The 26,175-nt window shown below is 39.9% G+C and overlaps 1 protein-coding gene across 7 annotated transcripts in view; it reads right to left on the bottom strand.

Annotated features, from left to right (window-relative positions):
• The window catches only part of ITGB6 (integrin subunit beta 6), a 120,104-nt gene that overhangs the window by 76,013 nt on the left and 17,916 nt on the right, over positions 1 to 26,175 (bottom strand). For all 7 annotated transcript variants that reach the window (XR_008501009.1, XM_054477468.1, XM_054477465.1 and 4 more), the window contains 3 exons: positions 12,513 to 12,678; positions 11,106 to 11,267; positions 7,781 to 7,876 (listed from right to left, as the gene is read on the bottom strand). Coding sequence is in view for 6 of the 7 variants with exons in the window: in XM_054477468.1 (XP_054333443.1) it covers positions 7,781 to 7,876; positions 11,106 to 11,267; positions 12,513 to 12,678 (424 nt within the window). In the remaining variant the exon portion in view is untranslated. The remainder of the gene's footprint in view (positions 1 to 7,780; positions 7,877 to 11,105; positions 11,268 to 12,512; positions 12,679 to 26,175) is intronic.

A 26,175-nucleotide genomic window follows, 5' to 3' on the forward strand; every position in this document is an offset into this window, starting at 1 on the left:
GGGACTACAGGCACATGCCACCACACTAGGCTAATTTTTGTATTTTTAGTAGAGACGGGATTTCACCATGTTGGCCAGGCTGTTCTCGAACTCCTGACCTCAAGTGAACCACCCACCTCTGCCTTCCAAAGTGCTGGGATCACAGGCATGAACCATCATGCCCGGCCAGAAAAACGTATTCTAAAATGTCAACAATGTTAGCTATGTCTGAGTGGTGAGTTTATGAGTGATCTTTGTTTTCTTCTTCAGGTTTTCTGTATTCCTCCTCACTTTTCTTTTTGCAAATAGTATATATTAGTTTTATAATCAGAAAAAGAATAATTTAAAGTTTTGTTTTGTTTTGGCCATACTTCCACACTACAGTACTGGTGGGAGAGTAACTGATACAACTACTTTGGAAAGCAACTTGGGCAAACTCAGTAAAATTATAGATGCCATTCCCCTGTGACCTAGGGATTTCACTTCTCAATACAGCATTATGTGTGCAAAGATGTGCATGGCTGCAACACTTGTAATGCTGCACAATTGGAAGTGACCTGATGCCCTCACTTGCAGAATGAACACATTGCCCATAATACTGTGAATGGAGTGTGCATAGCAGTGGGGTAGAGTAAACTATAGCTATACGTATCTCCATGGACAAGCCTCAAAAGCAGAGCATCGAGCTTAACAATGTTTTAATATCTGGCAGATGAACCAATAGATAAATTCTCTATAAATGGCAGAGTGCTTCAAGTGCTTAATGCCACAGAACTAACACTTAAAAATGGCTAAAATGTAAAGTTTATGTTATATGTATCTTGCCATATTAAGAAAATATAATAAAAAACCCCAAATATGTAACTTGAGTCAAAAAGCAAATGGTAAAAATAATATGTACAGCATGAAATTAAGCTTATAAGCCAAAACTACATAATTAGTTATGGATGTACATATATATATATATATACACACACACACACATATTTTTAATAGCACAAAAAACAAATGTGAGAATGACAAACACTAAGTTCAGGATACTGGTTACCTCTGTAGAAGGAGAGGGGAACTAGACCAGAGTTGGGCAGTTACACAGCATGCAACTAGATCTGGGATGTTTCATTTGTTTAAAAAATCCAAAGCAAATATGGTAGCAAAATGTTAAAATGTGAGAAAACTGGGAATAAGTATGTGGGTGTTTATTTATTATTATTATTATTATTTTTTGAGATGGAGTTTCACTCTTATCGCCCAGGCTAGAGTGCAATGATGCGATCTCAGCTCACTGCAACGTCTGCCTCCCAGGTTCAAGCGATTCTCCTGCCTCAGCCTCCCGAGTAGCTGGGATTACAGGTGCATGCCACCACACCTAGCTAATTTTTTGTATTTTTAGTAGAGACAGGGTTTCGCCATGTTGGCCAGGCTGCTCTTGAACTCCTGACCTCAGGTGATCCACCCGCCTCGGCCCCCAAAGTGCTGGGATTACAGGCTTGAGCCACTGCACCTGGCCGAGTGTTTATTATATTACTCTATTTTTCCATATGCTTGAACTATATGCTCATCATAAACCTATAGTCTTGGTCAGACCACGTGCCCCCAATTTCTCACTTTGATTGGAACCATAGATTGTGATTACCATAGATAGTAGCTGTTTTAGATGTGCTGACCCAATGCATAGTGTTCCCTAGCTGTGTGGCCTGTTCTTACCACCCAGAGCTTAAACAACCCACGGGGCAGAATCCAAGTGTCTGTCTTTTTTCAAGTCTATGCATCTTTAAATTGCTCTGTTCATCCAAATTAACAGCAATAGGGAAGAACCCTAGATGAAGTATTTCCTGATCTTAAAGCACTGTGCAATTTACAGGGAATTCATCTATTGGTTTAGCTGTCAGGCAGCTCTGCTCCACCCTTGAGTTCTGTGCTTTTTAAAGCTGGTTGCTTGACCAGGAGCAGTGGCTCACACCTGTAATTCCAGCATTTTGGGGGGTCGAGGTGGGTGGATCATTTGAGATCAGGAGTTTGAGATCAGCCTGGCCAACATGGTGAAACGCAGTCTCTACTAAAAACATGCAAATTAGCTGGGCGTGGTGGCACACACCTGTAATCCCAGCTACTCAGGAGGCTGAGGCTGGAGAATCTCTTGAATCCAGGAGGTGGAGGTTGCAGTGAGCTGAGATTGTGCCACTGCACTTCAGCCTGGGCAACAGAGGGAGACTCAGTCTCAAAAAAAAAAAAAAAAAAGGTGATTATTTTAAAATCTGTGTCTCTGGTGGTCTAGTGGTCTGCTTTTTCACTACAGCAGCCCAGGTTCAATTGTGAGTTATCTCAGTGATTGAGATTGTAGATTTAGATTATCTGGGTTCAAATCTTGGCTCTTACATGCAATTTGCATAAGAGGGAGTTTAAATGATAAAATGAGTGCAAAATCCTGAACCTCCAGGGTGCTACCTAATAAGCTCTCGACAAACATTCCCTATTACACTATTATTATCATAGTCATAGTTGCATATCATCGCCAGCCCTCACCCTTATAAAGTGAAGGGCTTGGTCCAACACCATCATATTGTTAGCATAAAAAGCAGTTTTATGATTGCCGATTAATTTGCTGCTCCTTATAAGAAAGATGGTGAATAGAAAAGAGTAAAAACATTGACAGACATGAAAACTCTGACCCCTCAGCTGGAGTCTCTTTCCAGAACACAACTCTAAAATGCCCTCATTCTGTTTTTATAGACAAAATATTAGTTTACAAGTCTGCTGATGCTCTCTGAGACTTCTTAGGTAGGCACTACGTCTTATTCTCCTCTATAGTCACAAACTTTGGCCTAGTTCACAGGAGGTACTCATGATATGTTTGAGAAATGAAGGAATAAATGACTATGCAGTCTATAGTGTCTTAGTTTCAATGATATACTAGATATCCTGTGTGTTGTAAATCTGTAAATCTCAAAGCATTTAGATCTTGCATTATTGAAATCCCATTTTAGGCTGGGCACAGTGGCTCACACCTGTAATCCCAGTACTTTGGGAGGCCAAGGTGGGCAGTTCACATGAGGCCAGGAGTTTGAGATCAGTTTGGCTAACTAACATGGCGAAACCCCGTCTCTACTAAAAATACAAAAATTAGCTGGGCATGGTGGCACACATCTGTAATTCTAGCTACTCGGGAGGCTGAGGCACAAGAATCACTTGAACCTGGGAGGTGGAGGGTGCAGTGAGCTGAGATCATGCCACTGCACTCCAGCCTGGGCGACAGAGTGAGACTCTCTCTCAAGAAAAAAAAATCCCATTTTAAATTTCTACAAGTATTGGCCTAATCAGGCATCTCATTAAGGTCCTGCTTTAAACCTGTACCTTTTTCTTTCTTGTGTTTACTTTCTCAATTATGAGGCTTTGAGTTCTTTAGAAGAAAAGTACTATGTGTGATCTAAGGGGTAACTGATGATTTTTCATGGTTGGGATTGGAAAATACTCCCAACAACTCTGACTGATAATCTGAGGACATAAGGTTTATTTCCAAATCCTCCCTCTCTAAGAGATGTTTTCATTAATGAGGAAAGTGTAGGCAGCTGGCCCTCCTCAGTCTTTGTTCCCAGATAATATCAATTAAGGAGAAATGAAAATACTTTCCATTACACTTAAATAAAGAGCAATTTATTGCCTCCATGGAGATGTCTCATAATCCAGAAGTTGTCATTTTACTCCTAGATGATTTTATTTTTACTAAAATCACAAGTTTGGAATACTCCACTACAGAATGAGATTGACAGGATAAAGAATAGCTAGACTATGCCCTAAAATTGGCCACATTACAGCTTACTAAACTTTTTTATTTGTGTGGAGGTCATTGGAATTCATGGCAATTTCCCTCCTCCAGAATCAAGGTAATTGACTGTTGAGGCTGAAGTCTTCCGGCCCAGTCTTTTTTATTTTCTAAAAACTGAGGCCAGAGAGATAAAGAGATTTCCACTGGAGCAAAATTGTTTTGATCTTTTCCAACAGGAACATTATAAAACAAAACAATAATAGAACAGGCTAACAAATAGCAAAGGGGTCCAATTTTTATTTTCTCTCTCTATTTTCCTCCCTTGCTGCAATGAAAAGCTCAAAAGAACTAAGTAGAAGAAAGAAGAGGTAAAATAACAGCCAGGTTATTGATTCCTGAAAAATGGAAACTTACTTACGGTGGATAATTTCCACAAGCCACACAAGGACATCAGGCTCATAGCATATGCGGCTGCTGTTTATGTTTGTTTATAGATCTAATGGCCATCAGGTGGGTACTTGCTCAGGGTGCTCCTTTTACGGCCTGCTAGAAGGCTGTGGAGCTTCTCCAACATGTTGGTCCTGAGACTGATGGCAGAGTGTTCTTTCCTCTATTGCCATCTGCATCCAATGTGGGAGGGATGGAAGAAGGGACAGCCAGGGCTGCAGAAGGTCCTGGCAATAGTCAGGTGCCCCCGCTTGCTCTGTGTATGTCGGCTTCCTCAATCTTAACAAGTGCTTGTCACGCAAATCTCCAAGTCTTTCTTTTGACCCAATTTTAGAAAAGATGAAGTGCAGCTATTACAATTTTTAAATCATTTGACAAATATCTACTGAGAATCTACTGTGCTTCGAGAATTGGCCTAAACAGATGAGAAAGACCTGTTATTCTCCTCAAAGAGCTAATGATTGAGGGTTTTTTGTCTCCAGAGGAAAGGTCCCTTTGGCTGCATAAAAACCTGCTTGTATTCCCCTTCTCTCATGCTTTAGAAACATTGCTTTGTGCTAATAGCCAAGAGATATTAATCAGTGGTCATAGAAGTTAGTGAGTAAACTGGAAGTACCAGTATGCTTCTTGTTTACTTTCCAATTGCTGTGTTTCAGCATTACATCACAAATACCAGGTCATATAATAATTATTGCTAATAACTTCACTAAAGTCATCTTTTCAAGCCAGATGTAGATATTTTGAATAGCTATAGGATATTTTAAAGCTTTGGAAATAGCCCACAGTGATTAATAACATGATTCGACAATGTCATAAAGAATATTGATTTAATTGCTTTTTATCTCAATAGCTCACTAGGAAAGAGAAACTATTCAGATAAGACGGTTGAGGTTTAGTGGCCTGATACTATCTTAATGTAAATTAACAGTAAACATTTTAAAACTACAGAGGAAATATAAAAACTTTTTTTTAAACTTGGGTAATTGAATCCTGATTCAAAATGGTAGTTAGCACTAGAATGTAATATACTACCCACTGCTCAGCCTATTATCATCATTATCTTTCGAACCCTATAATTGGACAAACAGGAAACTATTCGTAATAATAAGTTTGTTCAAAAATATTCTGTTGGCTGGAGTCTGGGGTGCACACTACAGCCATACTGAACTGAAGGCAAAACTGCTTACTTTATCCTTTTCACTGTTCATCTCTGTTACAACAATGTACAGGCACACTACACACCTGGGCGGTCCAAAGCATTCTACCACAATTACTAAAAAAAACAGTCATTTTTCCTGCATTCCATGAGTGGGCAACATAAATTTTATTTGCTGCAGACAGGGCCTTCGTTGAACCTAAACCTGTGTGGCCTGTGCAGGCAGGTAACTATGCTTAACGTGTAACTCGGGCAAATAATTTTCCTTCTGGAATTTTCATGAGATCTAACCACTTAATTGCTTTATTTATTCTATCACTGGTTTTATTTTTCAGTGATTCTTCAGTAGCTACGTTCCTTATATCACAGTTATCCAAACATCAAATTGCACAGGACTCCTACACACACACGGCTCCTTCTAAAAGATGTGAATTGAAAGGCAACACAAGCCATTAGTGGACCGTTTTCAGTTTTCATTATCAATAAAACAGAAGATCAGCATTTTCATGCTGTGTGAAGGCTTCAAGGATGTGCATTGTTGTTGTTATTATCTTTAGGCCAGGCTGCTGCCTGCCTTCACTAATGCAGATGGAATGATGAGCCCATCAAAATAAAAATAAAACAAAGAAATGGTCAGAGTCATAGAGTGGGTGGCTGACCTGGACTGTCGTATGACCCCCTGAAAACGTCCCTTTGAATTTAGTGAAGGCTGGATGGTAAAGACCACAGATCATGACAGAACATAAATTCGCCTCATAATAAGATTAGAAGACAGGCAAAATCGATGTCCTGCTGTTACATTAGAGGCAGACTCTATTCTGGCATTTTCCTCGGAAATGATCATTTCCCTTGCAACGGGGGAATCATGGATGCAACTAGCTTAAATCCGACAGACTCTGTTTTGCCATGTAGTTATTTTTCATCTGCCTCTGTCTTTTTAATAGCGGTTTTGGGGAGACGTATAAATGAGTCGTGAGTCTTAAAGACTGTTACCAAAGTGAGTTATGGTAGTCTACGTTCACGATCATCAATCGCATTCCCCAGACTCCCCTTTGAAGAAAAGTTCTGTGCAACTCCTCCTCCCACTTCTAAACTGGAGCCTTGCTGTGGAGAACGTGTTGTGACCCCCAGGGTCCTCTCACACTAGCCTTAAGGATCAAAGGCAGAATAGACTCACTATTGTATTTGGGGGTATTTAAAAAAAAGTCTCAACTGCAACTCTACTACTAAAAACCATTGGAAACAAATATCACATACTAAAAAGCCTGAAGAAAATGCCCAGATCAGATGAACCCACATGGTCTCTGCGTAGAACAAAGGTTTCAAGTATGGAGCTTGATTGCAAGGAACTTCCTTGGTTTGCAGCAGAAGGCAATCTCACCTGGGAGTACAATACCCTCCTCTCATTCAAAATGCAAGATAGCATCTCCTGCTGGATGCTTTCTACAGAATCTGATGCAAGTTCATGGGGCTGTACCGTCCTTAGTAGTGAGTGGCATTTAATCAAAGCCTTCTGTGACATAATCTCAGAGTTTCAGAAGCCCTGTGAAGTCACCAAGTAAGTTAAGAGGTCCTTTCAAAAGGAATGAGAGATCAAACTCTGTATTTAGGAGCATTTGACGCTTCTGCATAGAAGGCACAGACTATTTAATTTCTCTGCATTATTTTTAGGGCCCCTGCTAAAGACTCCTTACTTCTCTGTAAAACTGCAGATTAGGAGTAAATCAGTTCAGGGCATTTTGACATATTATTTTTCCTAGGCTGGGAAAAAAAACCACAGAAATCTTTTGTATGTGCATATATCGTATTTTTTTGCAGTTTGCACAGTGGTTTGGGGACAGCACTTCATCTAATGAAACCATTCCCTTTTTGCAGTTGGTGCTTCCATTCAAACACTTGAGCTGCAAATCCAGCTGGTTTAAGGGATAAATTGTTTTTTGGCTCCATATAACAAGTTTTTTCCTTTAACTTTCCAATTCTCAATAGCTTGTGTCTCCGTGTGTGTCTTTTCTAAGTATCTAATTTGCAAATGCCAAAGAAGGTGAAGTCAATTCTCCTCCCACTCTTAGGATTTTCTCTGTTCTCTGTTAACTCCCTCATTAGATGAAATAATTCAAGGGGACAGATAATAAATTTTCTTTTAGGTAGGTGGTCCTATATTTGTTGATACTCTCCTCCAGCATATCTATTTCATTTCCTTAACTCAGTCTTTCTCAACCCATCTTATCAGCTCCCTATGTCCTACTGCACCTAGGTGTTTACAATTTAAATTGCAAGCAGTAAATGAGTCCACTTAGCCAAGCGCCCAGTACATTTGGTATGTGTTAATGATTATCTAATGGCCTTCCCATGTGTTAAACTCACAGAGTTAATGTTAAAGTTTCATGTCACATAATCTCCTTGAAGGAATTTCCCAAGTTATTTTTGCTTACCTCATATAAATGAACTTGTTCTTGGGTTACAGCGAAGATCAATAACACATTGTTTTGTACCAGTTTATCAATGAGTTGTCCAATTGTTGGATATTCCTAAAATTAACATATATAATTTTGCATCATATCAATAAAATAATGTAAATAAAGAAAGGAATATTTATTTCAAAGATATCTTTCTGAGTTTGGCATTTCAATGCTCACAGGCATTATAGCTCTATCACTCTAAGTAAACACGTACACAATTAGCATTATTCACTTAGTTGGTTTAATAATCTTTTTCTAAATCTTATAAATCCAATCAAGTCCTAAGAGTCAGTTCCTGTTGATGTGGTGTATCATGCTCTGCCACTTCTAAGAAGACCATTTGAAATTTATTTAAAGACAACAGTGTGTCATATTTTCAAGGGTAGACAAACATTTCTTCTTCTTCTAAGTGACACTTACCAGCAGGCTAGGAATGCTACAGTCGAGGGAGGGGCTGTTGGACTATGATATACATGACTGAGGTGACTCTTGTAGCTCTGAAACTCCTATTGGAATTGGATGAGGTGGAATGAGGGTTGCTGAGGTATGACATACTATGACATTCCTGTACTAATCCCTGGGTTTGGTTTTAGTGCCATTTTAATATCACAAGTTGGTTGCATGGAATCCTGCAATATTTTTACAGGACAATTGAAAACTACCTTGTACTTCTGTTCCATTGGCATATTTGTTCCCAAGTGATATGAGTACTTTATAAAAAATAAAAGAAGCTTAATTTTTAAATTGGAATATGGACTTTACTTTTCAAGTTTGGAAAACATTATGTGGCATTTGCCCATTATATGAATCTAAATGTGAATAATGTACAGAGGAAACTCAAGTGAGGTACTAGCCTGCTAACAATTAAATTAAGAATATGTTAATTATGACAGAAGTCAGCCAAAGGGAGGAACACTGATAAATAAGCCCTCCTGTACACTAATATGGAATATTCACATATTCTCAGTACTACTGGAGTATTTTCATCTAAAGCCTTCTTTAGGCACAAGGTTCAAGTTGAGAGAAAAGTGTGGTTTTGCCTAAAATACTGCAATGAATTACCCAACTGCAAATGGCTATGTCATATGTGATTTCCATCACATTTGGATTTTTATTAATAGAGATACCAAATAGTATCCATTTCCTCTGCTTTTCAACTGCGTAAAAATCCTTTACGCTGATGCCTAAATCCCTCCAGTGCCAGTCCCTCCTTATCACCACGTGTTCCCACACTCTTTAGCTGTTGTTCGTGTTTAGCCAGGATCACACCACATAGTCCTTCGTAGGTGAGTGAAGCTGGTTTTCTATTTGAATCAGATCTGTTGGTTTAATTCCCACAACCATATTGTAAGTTCAAGGCCAGGAACCACCTTGTATTATTTTTTGGCCTGAGGAATCTGGCCCGAGTTTTGAGTACACAGGAAGTGCTCAGAGGACCCGGGGGCTATGTTGCAGGCAGGCATAGATATGGTCTCTGGCTTCTGTGGATTTGTTGCAACTTATTCAGAAAGAACAACTTGAACATTTATTAGCTGAGAAGTTCATGCTAGGCAATAAGTAGTGTTAGCTTTTATGATCTTGCCTCATTCAAAATGGAGCTTTTTGTGGTGCTTTTGAAAAGTTGCAAGAAAAGGGTAAAGAAAAGGGGATCAATTTTCCAGTTCCTTGCCCCTCACTGACTAAAAGACAACAGCGGCTATCCTCACTGATATTGTAATATGAAAAGGCAGAGTGTGATTAAAGAATATACACATTTGGGGAATACTACTGATCAAATGTTTGGGGAAAACATTCACGTCGAAATTTAGAAATTTAGGTCAAGGAATACTAGTGAGTAATGAACTGTTGAGAGTTTTTAGAGAATAGTTTTCCAATTGACATTAGAATTCTAGGTTCCTGTCTCCCTCTTTCTCTCCCCCTGCACCCCCACCCTCTTTCTCTCTCCCCAACCTACGCCTCCACAGCATTGTTCTAAGAAGTCACTTAAATTCTGTGTACCATATTTCCCCAAGTGTTAAATGGGGAAAATATGACAATCTCAGACTGCTGCTTCAGAAATCAAATCTATTTTTTTTTTTTTTGGAGATGGAGTCTTGCTCTGTCGCCCAGGCTACAATGCAGTGGTGTGATCTTGGCTCACTGCAAGCTCCGCCTCCTGGGTTCACGCCATTCTCCTGCCTCAGCCTCCCGAGTAGCTGGGACTACAGGTGCCCACCACCACGCCTGGCTAAATTTTTGTATTTTTTAGTAGAGACGGGGTTTCACTGTGTTAGCCAGGATGGTCTCCATCTCCTGACCTCGTGATCCGCCACCTCGGCCTCCCAAAACTCTGGGATTACAGGCGTGAGCCAATGCGCCCGGCGTCTATTTCATACATTAGTTGGCACCCACTGTGTTATAGGCACTGTGCTATCAGGAAACAGAGATAATAAACCAGGCCTGACCTGAGGATTGTGCAAGAAAGACAGACAGATGTAAGAAAACATATTTCTACATAGAGATGTGCAAGAACACATCTGCGTATGCAACTGAAGGGAAAGACAATTGCTTCAGAGCCTGGCAGAGGTCAAAGAAGGCTCTCTGGGGGCAGTAATGACTGAACTGGCTTTTCAAGGATAATGAATAGTTTCTCAGCAGGCTAGGAGGGAAGGATATTCCAGGCAGAGGGAATAACATGTGCACAAGCATGGCAGCCTCATGGTCTTGTTCAGGAAAAGCAGCTGGATACATAGGGGTCTATTGAGGAGATCATGCATGTCCAAAGAGCTCTGAAATTTTTTCCTGGTTTTACAAAAGTCTGCTGTTTTCTTTGAATGTCACTAGCATTTTATAAATGACAAAAAATAAGCCAAAGGTTAACAAGCACCAACCAAGCCATACCTGACTAGTTGTTACCCATGGAACATGAAAGCATGGTCTGATTCAAGGACCATCATTCACCGCAAATCCTATGTGGTTACTGTTCTGGTCTGGGTCCCTCCTTTCTGAGGCTGTGGCTGAGAACAGAATGAGCTGCCTGTATTGCTTCACCAGCACCAGGCTTTTTGAGAAGTTGGGGAGGTTCTAGGATCATGGTGTTCATAGCAGATCCAACTTCCCACATGTCCCACCGTCCACCTATGCTCCGGTGGGAACCTCTAAGGATGGTGAGAATCTAGCGGGGGCAACTTGTTAATCCCAAATTAGAAAATGTGCACTGTTTTCACCAAGTGTGTGTTATTTCACATGTATTAAACTAGTTGTTGCTTCATTCTCCTACTTACAGCCCTGAAAACAGTACAGAGTGCAGGTTACACACCAAGACAGTTGACATGGAGTATTCATTCTTGCTGTCCAAGTGACAGAGCCCGTCATTAGGAATGACGATGCCTGCTAGTTTGCTGTCCATTCCAAAATGAGAATCAGCATCACTCACAAAGACCAGGAGGTGGAGGGAGTCATTCCGCCAGCCAATTTTTTCCTGCAGTGAGAAAGAAACATTTGTGTGATATTGGAGGGAGGCAAGCATTTACGGAGTGTGGATCAATTATGCTTGGACACATTTAGGTTATAAAAATAATATTGCTAGTCTATTTTAGCCTTTTTATCTATTGTGAATTGATAATATTAATGTTTTTAATAAAACATGAAATTCTGTGACATTTGCTTTTTCCCGGATAACATTTTCATATGATTTATGCTTCAGAAAAATATAGCTCCACTACAATCAGTACGCAGTTGATCTTGACTTTTACACAGTTAAATTATTTTTACTATCCAGCTTTCAATTCTCCAAAAAAATTGAGCAGAGGAGGTCATAGATGGTCCCAAATCCAAATTGAAGCCAAACTCGTCAAAATGCAATGTTAAAGGGGCTCAGAGTAAGCCTGTTTCATTAAAATGTCACCCAACATTTAGGCACATATTTCTCTTTCTAATGATGTCATCCAAAAATTATGAACCTAATACAAGGATAAGAACTGCTTATGAAAGTATGGCCCGAAGGTCCTGCTAATTAAAATTGTCTGTTGTTGGTGTTTAGTAAAGCCCTCCCCTTTAATTAATATTAGTCCAGGAACTAATTGGGAAAAAATGCATCCTGGCTGTTCCATCCCACCTTATCCCTTTCCTTCCTCCTCTAATTCCTTGGCCCTCCCACCTTCTAGGAGCTTCAGCCCTGTTTATTTCCGGATATTTTTCATGAAGGGCTGTTGCCTAAAGACAGGGGAATCATTCTTGTGGATACTTGTCAGATAGTCAAGTAGAAGCAGTGTTCCCGTGATGTTGTAGAGACAGCAAACTTCCGAAGCTTATTTTGTTGGTTCAAAACAATAGCTATGTAGTCATATGTATGAACATATACTGACTCAGAGCATTTTAACTTTTTAAAATAAATGTTCTATCCTTGATTTTTTTGTCATGATTAATCCAAAAACTAATCTGATCTTGATCTTTGAAAATTAATCATGCATAGCTATTGTTTCAACTAAATTTTCCCAATACAACAATTTTCTTAGATTATTCAAACAGTAGCCATGAAGAACAGTCCCCATTTCAACATGATTTAATTAAACATTTGGTAAAAATTGTGTATTTTAAGAAAAATATGAAATATAGAAATTTAGAGATCAAAGGAAAGGAAATTAGCTAATCTTTTTGAAGTAGAATTATGAATAAGAGATGAATTTTATGTTAACAGAGTGAAACAGCACTCTCTTCAGCATACCTTACACACAGCAGCTTGCATAATTGCATCAAATCCACCTTCAGGTGTGTCAATATTAGCAGAAATTTTCTGATTCTTCACAATTTCATTGAATCTTTCAGCATCATTTGTCAATGGCAAAATATGCTTGAATCCAAATGTAGGTAAACAGAAGTATGGAATACTACTGCAAAAGTAAGATGCAAAGATACTATTGATGAAATATGATGCCGCACACAATTAATGGATCTGATAGCTTAGCAACATTCTCCTAAATGAAGATTAGTTTTTCTAAAGGGCCTGACTCTGTAACTCAGCTATGAATCTCATTGTTAAGGTTGTTGACATCATCCCCAACCCTTTCTATGTTGACCATATTAGCTAACACTTATTTAGAGCTTATTGTGTGTCTTGCACTGGCTCAAACTCAGATATCAGATAATCAGGTGATCAGACTCCAGTGTGTGTGTGTGTGTAATCACTACCTTCTATGGGCTCCCAACCAAAATTCACCACTAAGTTAATACAATGACAATTCCTTTGTATTCTGATATCTCAGGCTGTCATCAAGTGTGAATCACCCTGTAGCAAGACAAGAGAGGAACCTGTCTTCTTTTTCCTCTGCTCCCTCCTGTACTCCCAGGTCTGCCTGCCAAGGGCCCAACAATTGTAGCAGCATTCTTGATTTGAGAGTCCAACTCTACTGTGATTGAATAGGCCAGCCTAGAAATAAAACCACTACTTAAAGTACAATGTTACGATGAAATCTGCACCAAAGATATTACAGTAGAACACAAAAGGCTGATCATGAGTTCAGCCACATCTTATTTTGAAAGCAAATTTCTAGCTGTGCATGAAACTTTGGGCAAGTTACTCAACACTTTTGAGTTTTGGATTTTAAAATGAGGATAATCGTATAGAGGAGAGGTTCTCCACCGGAGATCCCTGGCCCAGCATCATAAGCATCACCTGGTAAATTGTTAGAAATGCAAAATCTGAACCTTACCCAAGACCTGCTGAGTTAGCTATGCTGGGGGTAGGCTCACTGGCATGTATTGTACTAAGCCTTCTGGATGCATGCTAAAGTTTGAGAATCATTGGTGTAGAATTGCAAAGAGACAAAAAGGCATAGCCCTTGGTGAGGGAATGATGTGCTGCCTGGGGAAGAACTGGTTGATTCTTAATATGGGCACATGTGCGGCCTGGGCCTTGGCTCTGCAGGTCAAGTAGCCTACTTTGCCAGCATGAGAAGGTGCATTTTTCAATGTTAGGCTTCAGTTCATCAAGTTCATCTGCCTGAGGTATACAGTTGATCTTCATTATTCACAGATTCTATATTTGTGAATTCACCTAGTTGCTAAAATTTATTTCTAACTCCCTAATTAATACTTGCTGTGTTTTCTGAGTCATTCGTGGACATGTGTAGACAGGCAAAACAAAACAACAAAACAAGAAAACCCAAAACAAAGCATCTCCCTATGTGCACATTCCCAACTGGAATCAACACGGTGGTGCTCTGCCTTCTTATTTCAGGCTCCGACTCTAAGCCAGTGTCTTTTTCACGGTCTACATAGTACCACCTTTCTTTCATTTTTATGCTTTTCATGGATGGTTTCACTGTTTAAAATAGCCCCCAAGCATAATGCTGAAATGCTGTTTAGTGTTCCTAAGTGCAAGAAGGCTGCGATGTGTCTCATGGAGAAAATAAGCTGTGTGAGACAAGCTTCATTCAGGCATGAGTTATAGTGCCTTTGTCTGGAGTTCAATGTTTATAATTCAATGAGATCTATTACATGTGGCATCTTTAAACAGAAGCACACATAAAATAAGGTTGTGTAGTGATTTGTTGATGAAAATGTGATAGCCAGAGGCTCGCAGGAACCTAACCCTATATTTTCCTTGGGAGCAATGATTCAATATTCGATAATTCATTGCTTGGAGCAAGTTTACGGAACATGACTACCATGAATAATGAGAATTGACTGTGTGTACAGATAGATCAGAATGATCATGGACTCTTTCACACTGAGTAAGGATGCTCTCACTGGGACCAGAATGCTGGTGCCTGTGAGTACCATCATTTTCTTCCTATCAGTAGACTTTCCTTGAAAGCAGGTGAGGTTTGGATGTGTCCCCAGGCTTCAGAACTAGGGGAAATGGAGGAACCCAGCACTGAATGGCATAGCCCAATATGTCCCAAGACGACCACCCCAGAATGGATGTTCTTGGTCACATCTGACCCCTCCCCAATCTGTGGTCCACTTCCTCAGCTAACACAAATTTGAAAAGCTCTTGCAACCAAAGGGACTGGAAGCTCTGGAAGTGTGTTGGCCGAGGCTCTTGGATGGATGTGGCCCACACTGGCCTCTGTGACATCCCCTTCTCTGTCCTGCCCTAGCCCACTAGGCCTCTCTGTCCTTTCAGCTGCATCAATACACCTAGTCTACTGGGTCCAGGGGCCAGTCTGTCGCTTCCAGGTAATTTTTATATTTCCTTTCCTAATTATTATGTTTAACTTTAACTCTCAGAAGACAACCTTATTCTCTTATTTTTAATATGGTTCATCAGGTTTCACTGAAACTCTAAAGTGTTGACCACAGACTGTATCTACCTAGCAGGGTTGTCATGAGGCTTGAATGAGATCAAATAGGCAAAGAATACAGCATGATGAGCTTTTCAGAGTTAATGCATAATAAACATGATTGTCATTTCTTACATAAATCACTTCACACAGTCTAGAACAGACCTAAGTACAGATAATGGATTTGGCTAATGGTATCTCTAGAATAATGTTTTTTCTTGATTAAAATAATAAGGCAGGTTCATTGAAGAAAATTGGGGTTTTATATGAAAGTGTAAAGAAAAGAATCAAAAACATAAATTGTAATTGTTGTGAGATTAATCATAGTTTATATGGTCATCTTTCTATTGCTGAGCATTTACTTTGAACATTTTTGTAATTAAATAATACAGTGATCCTTCTACATACACATTTACAAAATATTCCATATCCTTGCTTAAAATAAATTTTTTGATTGTGAGTTGCTGGGTTTTCTTTTGACTCATATTACCAAACTCTTCCAAAAAAGTTTGTATCCATTGCCATCTGTGGTATTAGTGTATGGCATGGCATCTTTTTTTTAAAAAAAAACTATACTAGTTGATTAGCAAAAAATAGCATTTGTTAGTTTTAATTTTCATTTTATTATTACTAAGATTGAGTGCTTGTTTCCACTTATTAACATTTTGTATTTCTTCTTTTGTTAATTGCTAGCTGATATCCTTTGCTACATTTCTTATTCTAATGTAATTTTAAGAACCATCCTGGCCCGGCGCTGTGGCTCACGCCTGTAATCCCAGCACTTTGGGAGGCCGAGGTGGGCGGATCATGAGGTCAGGAGATTGAGACCATCCTGGCTAACACGGTGAAACCCCATCTCTACTGAAAAAAAATACAAAAAAATTAGCCGGGCGTGGTGGTGGGTGCCTGTAGTCCCAGCTACTCGGGAGGCTGAGGCAGGAGAATGGTGTGAACCCGGGAGGCAGAGCTTGCAGTGAGCCCAGATCACGCCACTGCACTCCAGCCTGGGCGATAGAGTGAGATTCTGTCTCAAAAAAAAAAAAAAAAAAAAAGAACCATCCTAAAAATATTAAACTTTTTTCTTTGTAGTTTGTCTTTTAATTTTGTTCATGATGTTTTTGGATATATATCTTAAAACTTTTGATGCAGTCAAACTTCTTTCCACCTTCAAATCTAAGATGCATTTTTAAAGTGTGATATAAGGAAGGAGCCTGATTTTTTTCAAAATATTTAACTTGTTAAATGACAATAATGCAGTATATTTCTTAATTGCCCTTATAGCACTTGAAGTAGCTGTGGGTGGTAGAAAATACATTGGATTTAGAATAAAAAGAGTGAACAGTTATCTATCTTTTTTTTTGGAGATGGAGTCTCACTCTGTCACCCAGGCTGGAGTGCAGTGGCATGATCTTGGCTCACTGCAACCTCTGCCTCTAGGTTCAAGCCATTCTCCTGCCTCAGCCTCCCAAGTACCTGGGATTACAGGCTCATGCCACCACACCCAGCTAAGTTTTGTATTTTTAGTAGAGATGAGGTTTTACCATGTTGGCCAGGCTGGTCTCGAGCTTCTGACCTCAAGTGATGCACCCACCTCGGCATCCCAAAGTGCTGCGAGTACAGGCATGCACCACTGTGCCCAGCCAGTTATCTATCTTTGGGCAAGTTATTCAACACCACTGTCCTCAGTGTCCTCCTCCATAAAATGGGAATGATCATAATGTCTATTTCACAAAGTTGCCATGATGATTATATGAGATAAAAAGTATGTAATCATGTTAGGTACACCATTGTGCCTGGGACCTAACTATTCTTGGAAATTGTTTAATCTATTATTTGGGGCTACTGGTTCATACCATACCAAAATGACATTTGAGCATCTTCCAGATCCACAGAAGTAGCAGTCCTATCTTTTTGTGAGAGATTTGCATCTTTGTTGGTTAGAATTATCTGCTATGTAGATTTTACTAGAACTCTGTGCCTTTGGAAAGTGGAATGAAATTTTAATTTAACTCACCAAAGAAATTCAAGTGATAGGAGAGCTAAAGCAAAACAGAATGTCAGAGATGGCTCACGCCAGGGAATTTTGAGTGCAGATTGCCCATGTTTTGATCAGAGTTCATTTTCTTTTCTCTATCTTTCTCTCTCTCTCTCTTTTTTTTTTTTTTTTTGAGACAGGGTCTCCCTCTGTAGCCCAGGCTGGAATGCGGTTGTGGTGGCACAATCTCAGCTCACTGCAACCTCCGCCACCGGGGTCAAGCAATTCTCCCACCTCAGCCTCCCAAGTAGCTGGGACTACAGGTATGTACCACCATACCCAGCTAATGTTTGTACTTTTTGTAGAGATGGAGTCTCACCATGTTGCCCAAGCTGGTCATGAACTCCTGAGCTCAAGCAATCTGCCTGCCTCGGCCTCCAAAAGTGCTGGGATTACAGGCAAGAGTTCATTTTCTAACAAATGTTCATATTTTGTTGTTACTTTCTTAGCCTACCAATTAAAAGAAATAGGCACCTCTCACCAAATTACTTGATTTTGTGTCCCTAGATAAAAAAGAGATTTGCATTTAAAATGCAAAATAATTATAAAACACAATATAAAGAAGTACTACTTCAATTTTTTGTTAAAATTTTAAATAAATATTTATAAAATAAGACTATAATCACATATACTAAAGCATTAATATTGTCTTTTCCTGAGTGAGGTTAGAAATGATTTTCATTTCTTACTTTTGTCTGTATTTTCACATGGGCTTATTACCTTTGCAATAAGAAACTATATACCATATACTCATATATGTTTATGTGCGTGAACATAGAGGAAATCCATTCTAGCATTTCTTTTCTTTTTTTCTTTTTCTTTTCTTTTCTTTTTTTTTTTTTTTTGAGATGGAGTCTCACTCTGTTGCCCAGGCTGGAACACGGTGGTGCCATCTCAGCTCACTGCAACCTCTGCCTCAAGTGATTCTCCTGCCTCAGCCTCCTGAGTAGCTGAGATTACAGGCATGCACAACCATGCCTGGCTAATTTTTTTTTTTTTTTTGGTATTTTTAGTTGAGACAGGGTTTCACCGTGTTGGCCAGGCTGGTCTCAAACTCTTGACCTCAGGTGATCTGCCTGCCTCGGCCTCCCAAGTGCTGGGATTACAGGTGTGAGCTACCACGCCCAGCCCATTCCAGCATTTCATGCTTAGTTTCCTCTTTTGCAAAACTACAATGAACTTACTATTGGTGTAAATTCAAAACAAAACAAAAAACACCACAGTATACATAAAATGATGTTTAAAAAATCTTTCAGCCGGGCACGGCGGTTCACGCCTGTAATCCCAGCACTTTGGGAGGCAGAGACAGGTGGATTACTTGAGGTCAGGAGTTCGAGACCAGCCAGACCAACATGATGAAACCCTGTCTCTACTAAAAATACAAAAAAAAATTAGCTGGGCATGGTGGCACACACCTGTAATCCCAGCTACTTGGGAGGCTGAGGCAGCAGAATCGCTTGAACCTGGGAGGCAGAGGTTGCAATGAGCCAAGATCGTGCCATTGCACTCTAGCCTGGGCATCAAGAGCAAAACTCCATCTCAAAAAAAAAAAAAAACCTCCAAAATGTTGCTGTGTCTTAGACAGCAACAAAAGAAATTCTTTTCAAAAATCTAAACCACTTCAGCATTCTTAACAGGGTGAAATAAATTTTTAGTGACTCTCCATCCAATAAAAATAAATGAGCTACTCCAGAAAACACAAAGATTAGATTAAAGAGCTGGGTTTGGTTTTCTTTCTTTTTATAGACCCTTGGACACTCTCTATGTTGCCCAGGCTGGACTCAAACTCCTGGGCTTAAGCAATCCTCCAGCTCTGGGACTACAGGCATGTGCCACTGCACCTGGAAAAAGGGTGGTTTTTATTTTTATTTGTATTTAACTTTTATTTTATGTTTAGAGGTACCTGTGTGGGTTTGTTATATAGGTAAATTGTGTGTGATGGGGGTTTGGTGTGGTGTTTAAAGTGTGGTGCACAGACCCATGAGGGTCCCTGAGACCTTGCAGGAGGTCCTTCATGTTAAACTATTTTCACAGTAATTCAGAGATGTCATTTGCCTTCTTCACTGTGTTGACATTTGCACTGATGATATGAAAGCAGTAGTGAGAAGGCTGGTAAGATGATCAAATAGGAACAGCTCCAGTATGCAGCTCCCAGCGAGATCAATGCAGAAGGTAGGTGATATCTGCATTTCCAACTGAGGTACCCAGCTCATCTCACTGGGACTGGTTAGACAATGGGTGCAGCCTACAAAGGGTGAGCCGAAGCAGGGTGGGATGTCACCTCACCATGGAAGTGCAAGTGGTCAGGGAACTCCCTCCCCTAGCCAAGGGAAGCTGTGAGGGACTGTGCCATGAGGAATGGTGCATTCCAGCCCAGATACTTCGCTTTTCCCATGGTCTTCACAACCCCCAGACCAGGAGATTCCCTTGGGTGCCTATATCACCAGGGCCCTGGGTCTCAAGCACAAAACTGGGTGGCTGTTTGGGCAGACAGCGAGCTAGCTGCCAGAGTTTTTTTCATACCCCAGTGGCGCCTGGAATTCCAGCGAGACAGAACCGTTCACTACCCTGAAAAGGGGGCTGAAGCCAGGGAGCCAAGTGGTCTAGCTCAGCAGATCCCACCCTCATGGAGCCCAGCAAGCTAAGATCCACTGGCTTGAAATTCTCGCTGCCAGCACAGCAGTCTGAAGTCGACCTGGGACACTGGAGCTTGGTAGGCGGAGGGGCATCTGCCGTTACTGAGGGTTGAGTAGGAAATTTCCCCTCACCACCAGGAAGTTCGAATTCGGCAGAGCTCACCACAGCTCGGCAAAGCCTCTGTAGCCAGACTGCCTCTCCAGATTCCTCCTCTCTGGGCAGGACATCTTTGAAAGAAAGGCAGTAGCCCCAGTCAGGGGCTTTTAGATGAAACTCCCATCTCCCTGGGACAGAGCACCTGGGGAAAGGGGCGACTGTGGGCACAGCTTCAGCAGACTTAAATGTCCCTGCCTGCCAACTCTGAAGAGAGCAGTGAATCTCCCAGCACAGTGCTCGAGCTGTGCTAAGGGACAGACTGCCTCCTCAAGTGGGTTCCTGACCCCCGTGCCTCCTGACTGGGAGACACATCCCAGCAGGGATCAACAGACACCTCATACAGGAGAGCTCCAATTGACATCTGGTGGGTACCCCTCTGGGCCAAAGCTTCCAGAGGAAGGAACAGGCAGCATTCTTTGCTGTTCTGCAGCCTCCGCTGGTGATACCCAGGCAAACAGGGTCTGGAGTGGACCTCCAGCAAACTTCAGCAGACCTGCAGCAGAGGGGCCTGATTGTTAGAAGGAAAACTAATGAACAGAAAGGAATAGCATCAATATCAACAAAAAGGACGTCCACACAAAAAACCCCACCCTAAGGTTACCAACATCAAATACCAAAGGTAGATAAATCCACGAAGATGAGGAAAAACTAATGCAAAAAGTCTGAAAATTCCAAAACCCAGAATGCCTCTTCTCTTCCAAAGGATTGCAACTCCTCGCCAGCAAGAGAACAAAACTGGACGGAGAATGAGTTTGACGAATTGACAGAAGTAGGCTTCAGAAGGTGAGTAATAACAAACTCCTCTAAACTAAAGGAGCATGTTCAAACCCAATGCAAGGAAGCTAAGAACCTTGAAAAAAGGTTAGAGGAATTGCTAACCAGAATAACCAGTCTAGAGAAGAACATAAATGACCTGATGGAGCTGAAAAACACAGCACGACAACTTCATGAAGCATACACAAGCATCAATATCTGAATCAATCAAGTGGAAGAAAGGATATCAGAGATTGAAGATCAAATTAATGAAATAAAGTATGAAGACAAGATTAGAGAAAAAAGAATGAAAAGAAACAATCAAAGCCTCCAAGAAATATGGGACTTTGTGAAAAGACCAAACCTACGTTTGATTGGTGTCCCTGAAAGTGACGGGGAGAATGGATCCAAGTTGGAGAACACTCTTCAGGATATTATCCAGGAGAACTTCCCCAACACAGCAAGGTAGGACAACATTCAAATTCAGGAAATACAGAGAACACCACAAAGATACTCCTCAAGAAGAGCAACTCCAAGACATATAATCATCAGATTCACCAAGGTTGAAATGAAGGAAAAGTGTTAAGGGCAACCAGAGAGAAAGGTTGGGTTACCCACAAAGAGAAGCCCATCAGACTAACAGCATATCTCTCTGCAGAAACCCTACAAGCCAGAAGAGAGTAGGGACCAATATTCAACATTCTTAAAGAAAAGAATTTTCAACCTAGAATTTCATATCTTGCCAAACTGAGCTTCATAAGTGAAGGAGAAATAAAATCCTTTACAGACAAGCAAATGCTGAGAGATTTTGTCACCACCAGGCCTACCTTACAAGAGCTCCTGAAGGAAGCACTAAATATGGAAAGGAAAAACCGGTACCAGCCACTGTGAAAACATACCAAATTATAAAGACTGTTGACACTATGAAGAAAATGCATCAACTAACAGGCAAAACAACCAGCTAGAATCATAATGGCAGGATCAGATTCACACATAACAATATTAACCTTAAATGTAAATGGGCTAAATGCCCCAATTAAAATACACATAGTGGCAAATTGGATAAAGAGTCAAGACCCATTGGTGTGTATTCAGGAGACGCATGTCACTTGCAAAGACACACATGGGCTCAAAATAAAGGGATGGAGGAAGATTTACCAAACAAATGGAAAGCAAAAAAAGCAGGGGTTACAATCCTGGTCTCTGATAAAACAGACTTTAAACCAACAAAGATCAAAAAAGACAAAGAAGGGCATTACATAATGGTAAAGGGATCAACACAACAAGAAGAGCTAACTATTCTAAATATATATGCACCCAATACAGCAGAACCCAGGTTCATAAAGCAAGTCCTTAGATATCTACAAAGAAACTTAGACTCCCACACAATAATAGTGGGAGACTTTCACACTCCACTGTCAATATTAGACAGATCAATGAGACAGAAAATTTACAAGGATATTCAGGACTTGAACTCAGCTGTGGACCAAGCAGATATAATAGACATCTACAGAACTCTCCACCCCAAATCAACACAATATACATTCTTCTCTGCACCAAGTCGCACTTATTCTAAAATTGACCACATAATTGGAAGTAAAACACTCCCCAGCAAATGCAAAAGAACGGAAATCATAACAAACAGTCTCTCATACCATAGTGCAATCAAATTAGAACTGAGGATTAAGAAACTCACTCAAAACCACACAACTACATGGAAACTGAACAACATGCTACTGGGTAAATAATGAAATGAAGGCAGAAATAAAGAAGTTATTTGAAACCAATGAGAACAAAGACACAACGTACTAGAATCTCTGAGACACAGCTAAAGCAGTGTTTAGAGAGAAATTTATAGAACTAAATGCCCACAGGAGAAAGTGGGTAAGATCTAACATCAACACCCTAACATCACAATTAAAAGAACTAGAGAAGCAGGAGCAAACAAATTCCAAAGCTAGCAGAGGACAAGAAATAACTAAGATTAGAGCAGAACTGAAGGAGATAGAGACACAAAAAACCCTTCAAAAAATCAGTGAATCCAGGAGCTGTTTTTTTGAAAAGATTAACAAAATAGATGACCACTAGCCAGAATAATAAAGAAGAAAAGAGAGAAGAATCAAACAGACACAATAAAAAATGATAAACAGGATATCACCACTGATCCCGCAGAAATACAAAGTACCACCAGTGAATACTATAAACACCTCTATGCAAATAAACTAGAAAATCTAGAAGAAATGGATAAATTCCTGGACACATACACCCTCCTAAGACTAAACCAGGAAGAAGTCGAATACCTGAATCAACTAATAACAAGTTCTGAAATTGAGATAGTAATTAATAGCCTACCAACCAAAAAATGCCCAGGACCAGATGGATTCACAGCCAAAATCTACCAGAAGTACAAAGAGGAGCTGGTACCATTCCTTTTGAAACTATTCCAAACAATAGAAAAAGAGGGAATCCTCCCTAACTCATTTTATGAGGCCAGCATCATCCTAATACACAAGCCTGGCAGAGACACAACAAAAAGGAAAATTTTAGGCCAATATCCCTGATGAACATTGATGCAAAAATCCTCAAGAAAATACTGGCAAACCGAATCCAGCAGCACATCAAAAAGCTTATCCACCACGATCAAGTTGGCTTCATCCCTGTGATGCAAGGCTGGTTCAACATACGTAAATCAATAAACGTAATCCATCACATAAACAGAACCAAAGACAAAAATCACATGATTATCTCAATAGCTGGAGAAAAAGACTTCGACAAAATTCAACACCGCTTCATGCTAAAAACTCTCAATAAACTAGGTATTGATGGAATGTATCTCAAAATAATAAGAGCTATTCATGACAAACCCACAGCCAATATAATACTGAATGGGCAAAAGCTGGAAGCATTCCCTTTGAAAACCTGCACAAGACAAGAATGCCCTCTCTCACCACTCCTATTCAACATGGTATTGGAAGTTTTGGCCAGGGCAATCAGGCAAGAGAAAGAAATAAAGCAAATTCAAATAGAAAGAGAGCAAGTCAAATTGTCTCTGTTTGCAGATGACAAGACTGTATATTTAGAAGACCGCATCATCTTAGCCCAAAATCTCCTTAAGCTGATAAGCAACTTCAGCAAAGTCTCAGGATACAAAATCAATGTGCAAAAATCACAAGCATTCCTATACACCAATAACAGACAGAGAGCCAAATCATGAGTGAACTCCCATTCGCAACTGCTGCAATGAGAATAAAATACCTAGGAATCCAAGGGATGTGAAGGACCTCTTCAAGAACTACAAACCACTGCTCAAGGAATAAGAGAGGACAAAAACAAATGGAAAAACATTCCATGCTCATGGATAGGAAGAATCAATATCGTGAAAATAGCCATACTGCCTAAAGTAATTTATAGATTCAATGCTATCCCCATCAAGTTATCATTGACTTTCTTCACAGATTTAGAAAAAACTACTTTAAATTTCATATGGAATCAAAAAGGAGCCTGTTTAGCGAAGACAATCCTAAGCAAAAGAACAAAGCTGGAGGCATCATGCCACCTGACTTCAAACTATACTACAAAGCTACAGTAACCAAAACAGCATGGTACTGGTATCAAAACAGATATATAGACCAATGGAACAGAACAGAGGCCTCAGAAATAATGCCACACATCTACAACCATCTGATCTTTGACAAATCTGACAAAAACAAGCAATGGGGAAACGATTCCCTACTTAATAAATGGTGCTGGGAAAACTGACTAGCCATATGCGAAAAACTGAACTGCACCCCTTCCTTACACCTTATATAAAAATTAACTCAAGATGGATTAAAGACATAAACATAAGACCTAAAATCACAAAAACCCTAGAAGAAAATCTAGGCAGTACAATTCAGAACATAGGCATGGGCAAAGACTTCATGACTAAAACACCAAAAGCAATGGCAATAAAAGTCAAAATTGACAAATGGGATCTAATTAAATTAAAGAGCTTCTGCACAGCAAAAGAAACTATTATCAGAGTGAACAGGCAACCTACAGAATGGGAGAAAATTTCTGCAATCTATCCATCTGACAAAGGGCTAATGTCCAGAATCTACAAAGAACTTAAACAAATTTACAAAAAAAAAAAAAAACCATCAAAAAGTGGGCAAAGGATATGAACAGACACTTCTCAAAAGAAGACATTTATGCGGCCAAGAAACATATGAAAAAAAGCTCATCATCACTGGTCATCAGAGAAATGCAAATCAAAACCACAATGAGATACCATCTCATGCCAGTTAGAATGGCAATCATTAAAAAGTAGGAAACAACAGATTCTGGAGAGGATGTGGAGAAATAGAAATGCTTTTACACTGTTGGTGGGAGTGTGAATTAGTTCAATCATTGTGGAAGACAGTGTGGCCATTCCTCAAGGATCTAGAACCAGAAATACCGCTTGACTCAGCAATCTCATTACTGGGTATATATCCAAAGGATTATAAATCATTCCACTATAAAGACACATGCACACGTATGTTTATTGTGGCACTGTTCAAAATAGCAGACACTTGGAACCAACCCAAATGTCCATCAATGATAGACTGGATAAAGAAAATGTGGCACATATACACCATGGAATACTATGCAGTCATAAAAAAGGATGAGTTCATGCCCTTTGCAGGGACATGGATGAAGCTCAAACCATCATACTCAGCAAACTAGCACAAGAACAGAAAACCAAACAGTGCATGTTCTCACTCATAAGTGGGAGTTGAACAATGAGAACACATGGGCACAGGGAAGGGAACATCACACACCAGGGCCTGTTGGAGGGTGGGAGGCTAGGGAGAGGGATAGCATCAGGAGAAATACCTAACGTAGATGACGGGTTGATGGGTGCAGCAAACAACCATGTCACATGTATACCTACGGAACAAACCTGTACGTTCTGCAAACGTATCTTAGAACTTAAAGTATAATAATAATAAAAAATAGAAAAAAACAATACTTCTCAATACTCTATAAGATTTGTCTGATGAGAATGGTAGTGATATTAACAAATGTGATTTTTTTTGATATTGTATGATGAAATCTGGAAGGTCTGCATAGCTCACTGAATCAATATTTTACAAAGGACAAAGCATCATATTACAAAATCACACACTGGTTAAAAAAAGCCATTCAAAATGAAAAGAGACCAATGGCTTTTCATATTAACAACATGAAACATTCACTGATGTTTCAGATTCCTCATTGAAACTACTTTCACCTGTTATCTAGTTTTACCTGTTATCTACTATCACCTGTTATCTAGTTTGAAGGTAATATTGAAGAAGAATGTCCACAGTTATTGAAAAAAGCCATTATATGCTTCTTCCTTTTCCAACTATATTTTTACATGAGGTTTGACTTTCTTCATGGAATTCAATTTTTGAAAAAGGCGAAAGATTAAATGCAGAAGCAGATAGAGAATCCAGTTGTCTTCCATTAAGCCAGATGCTTAAAGAGATTTCCGAATATGTAAAACAGTGCCACAC

The sequence above is a fragment of the Pongo pygmaeus genome, chromosome 11 (genome assembly GCF_028885625.2).
Source record: "Pongo pygmaeus isolate AG05252 chromosome 11, NHGRI_mPonPyg2-v2.0_pri, whole genome shotgun sequence".
Lineage (NCBI taxonomy): Eukaryota > Metazoa > Chordata > Mammalia > Primates > Hominidae > Pongo > Pongo pygmaeus.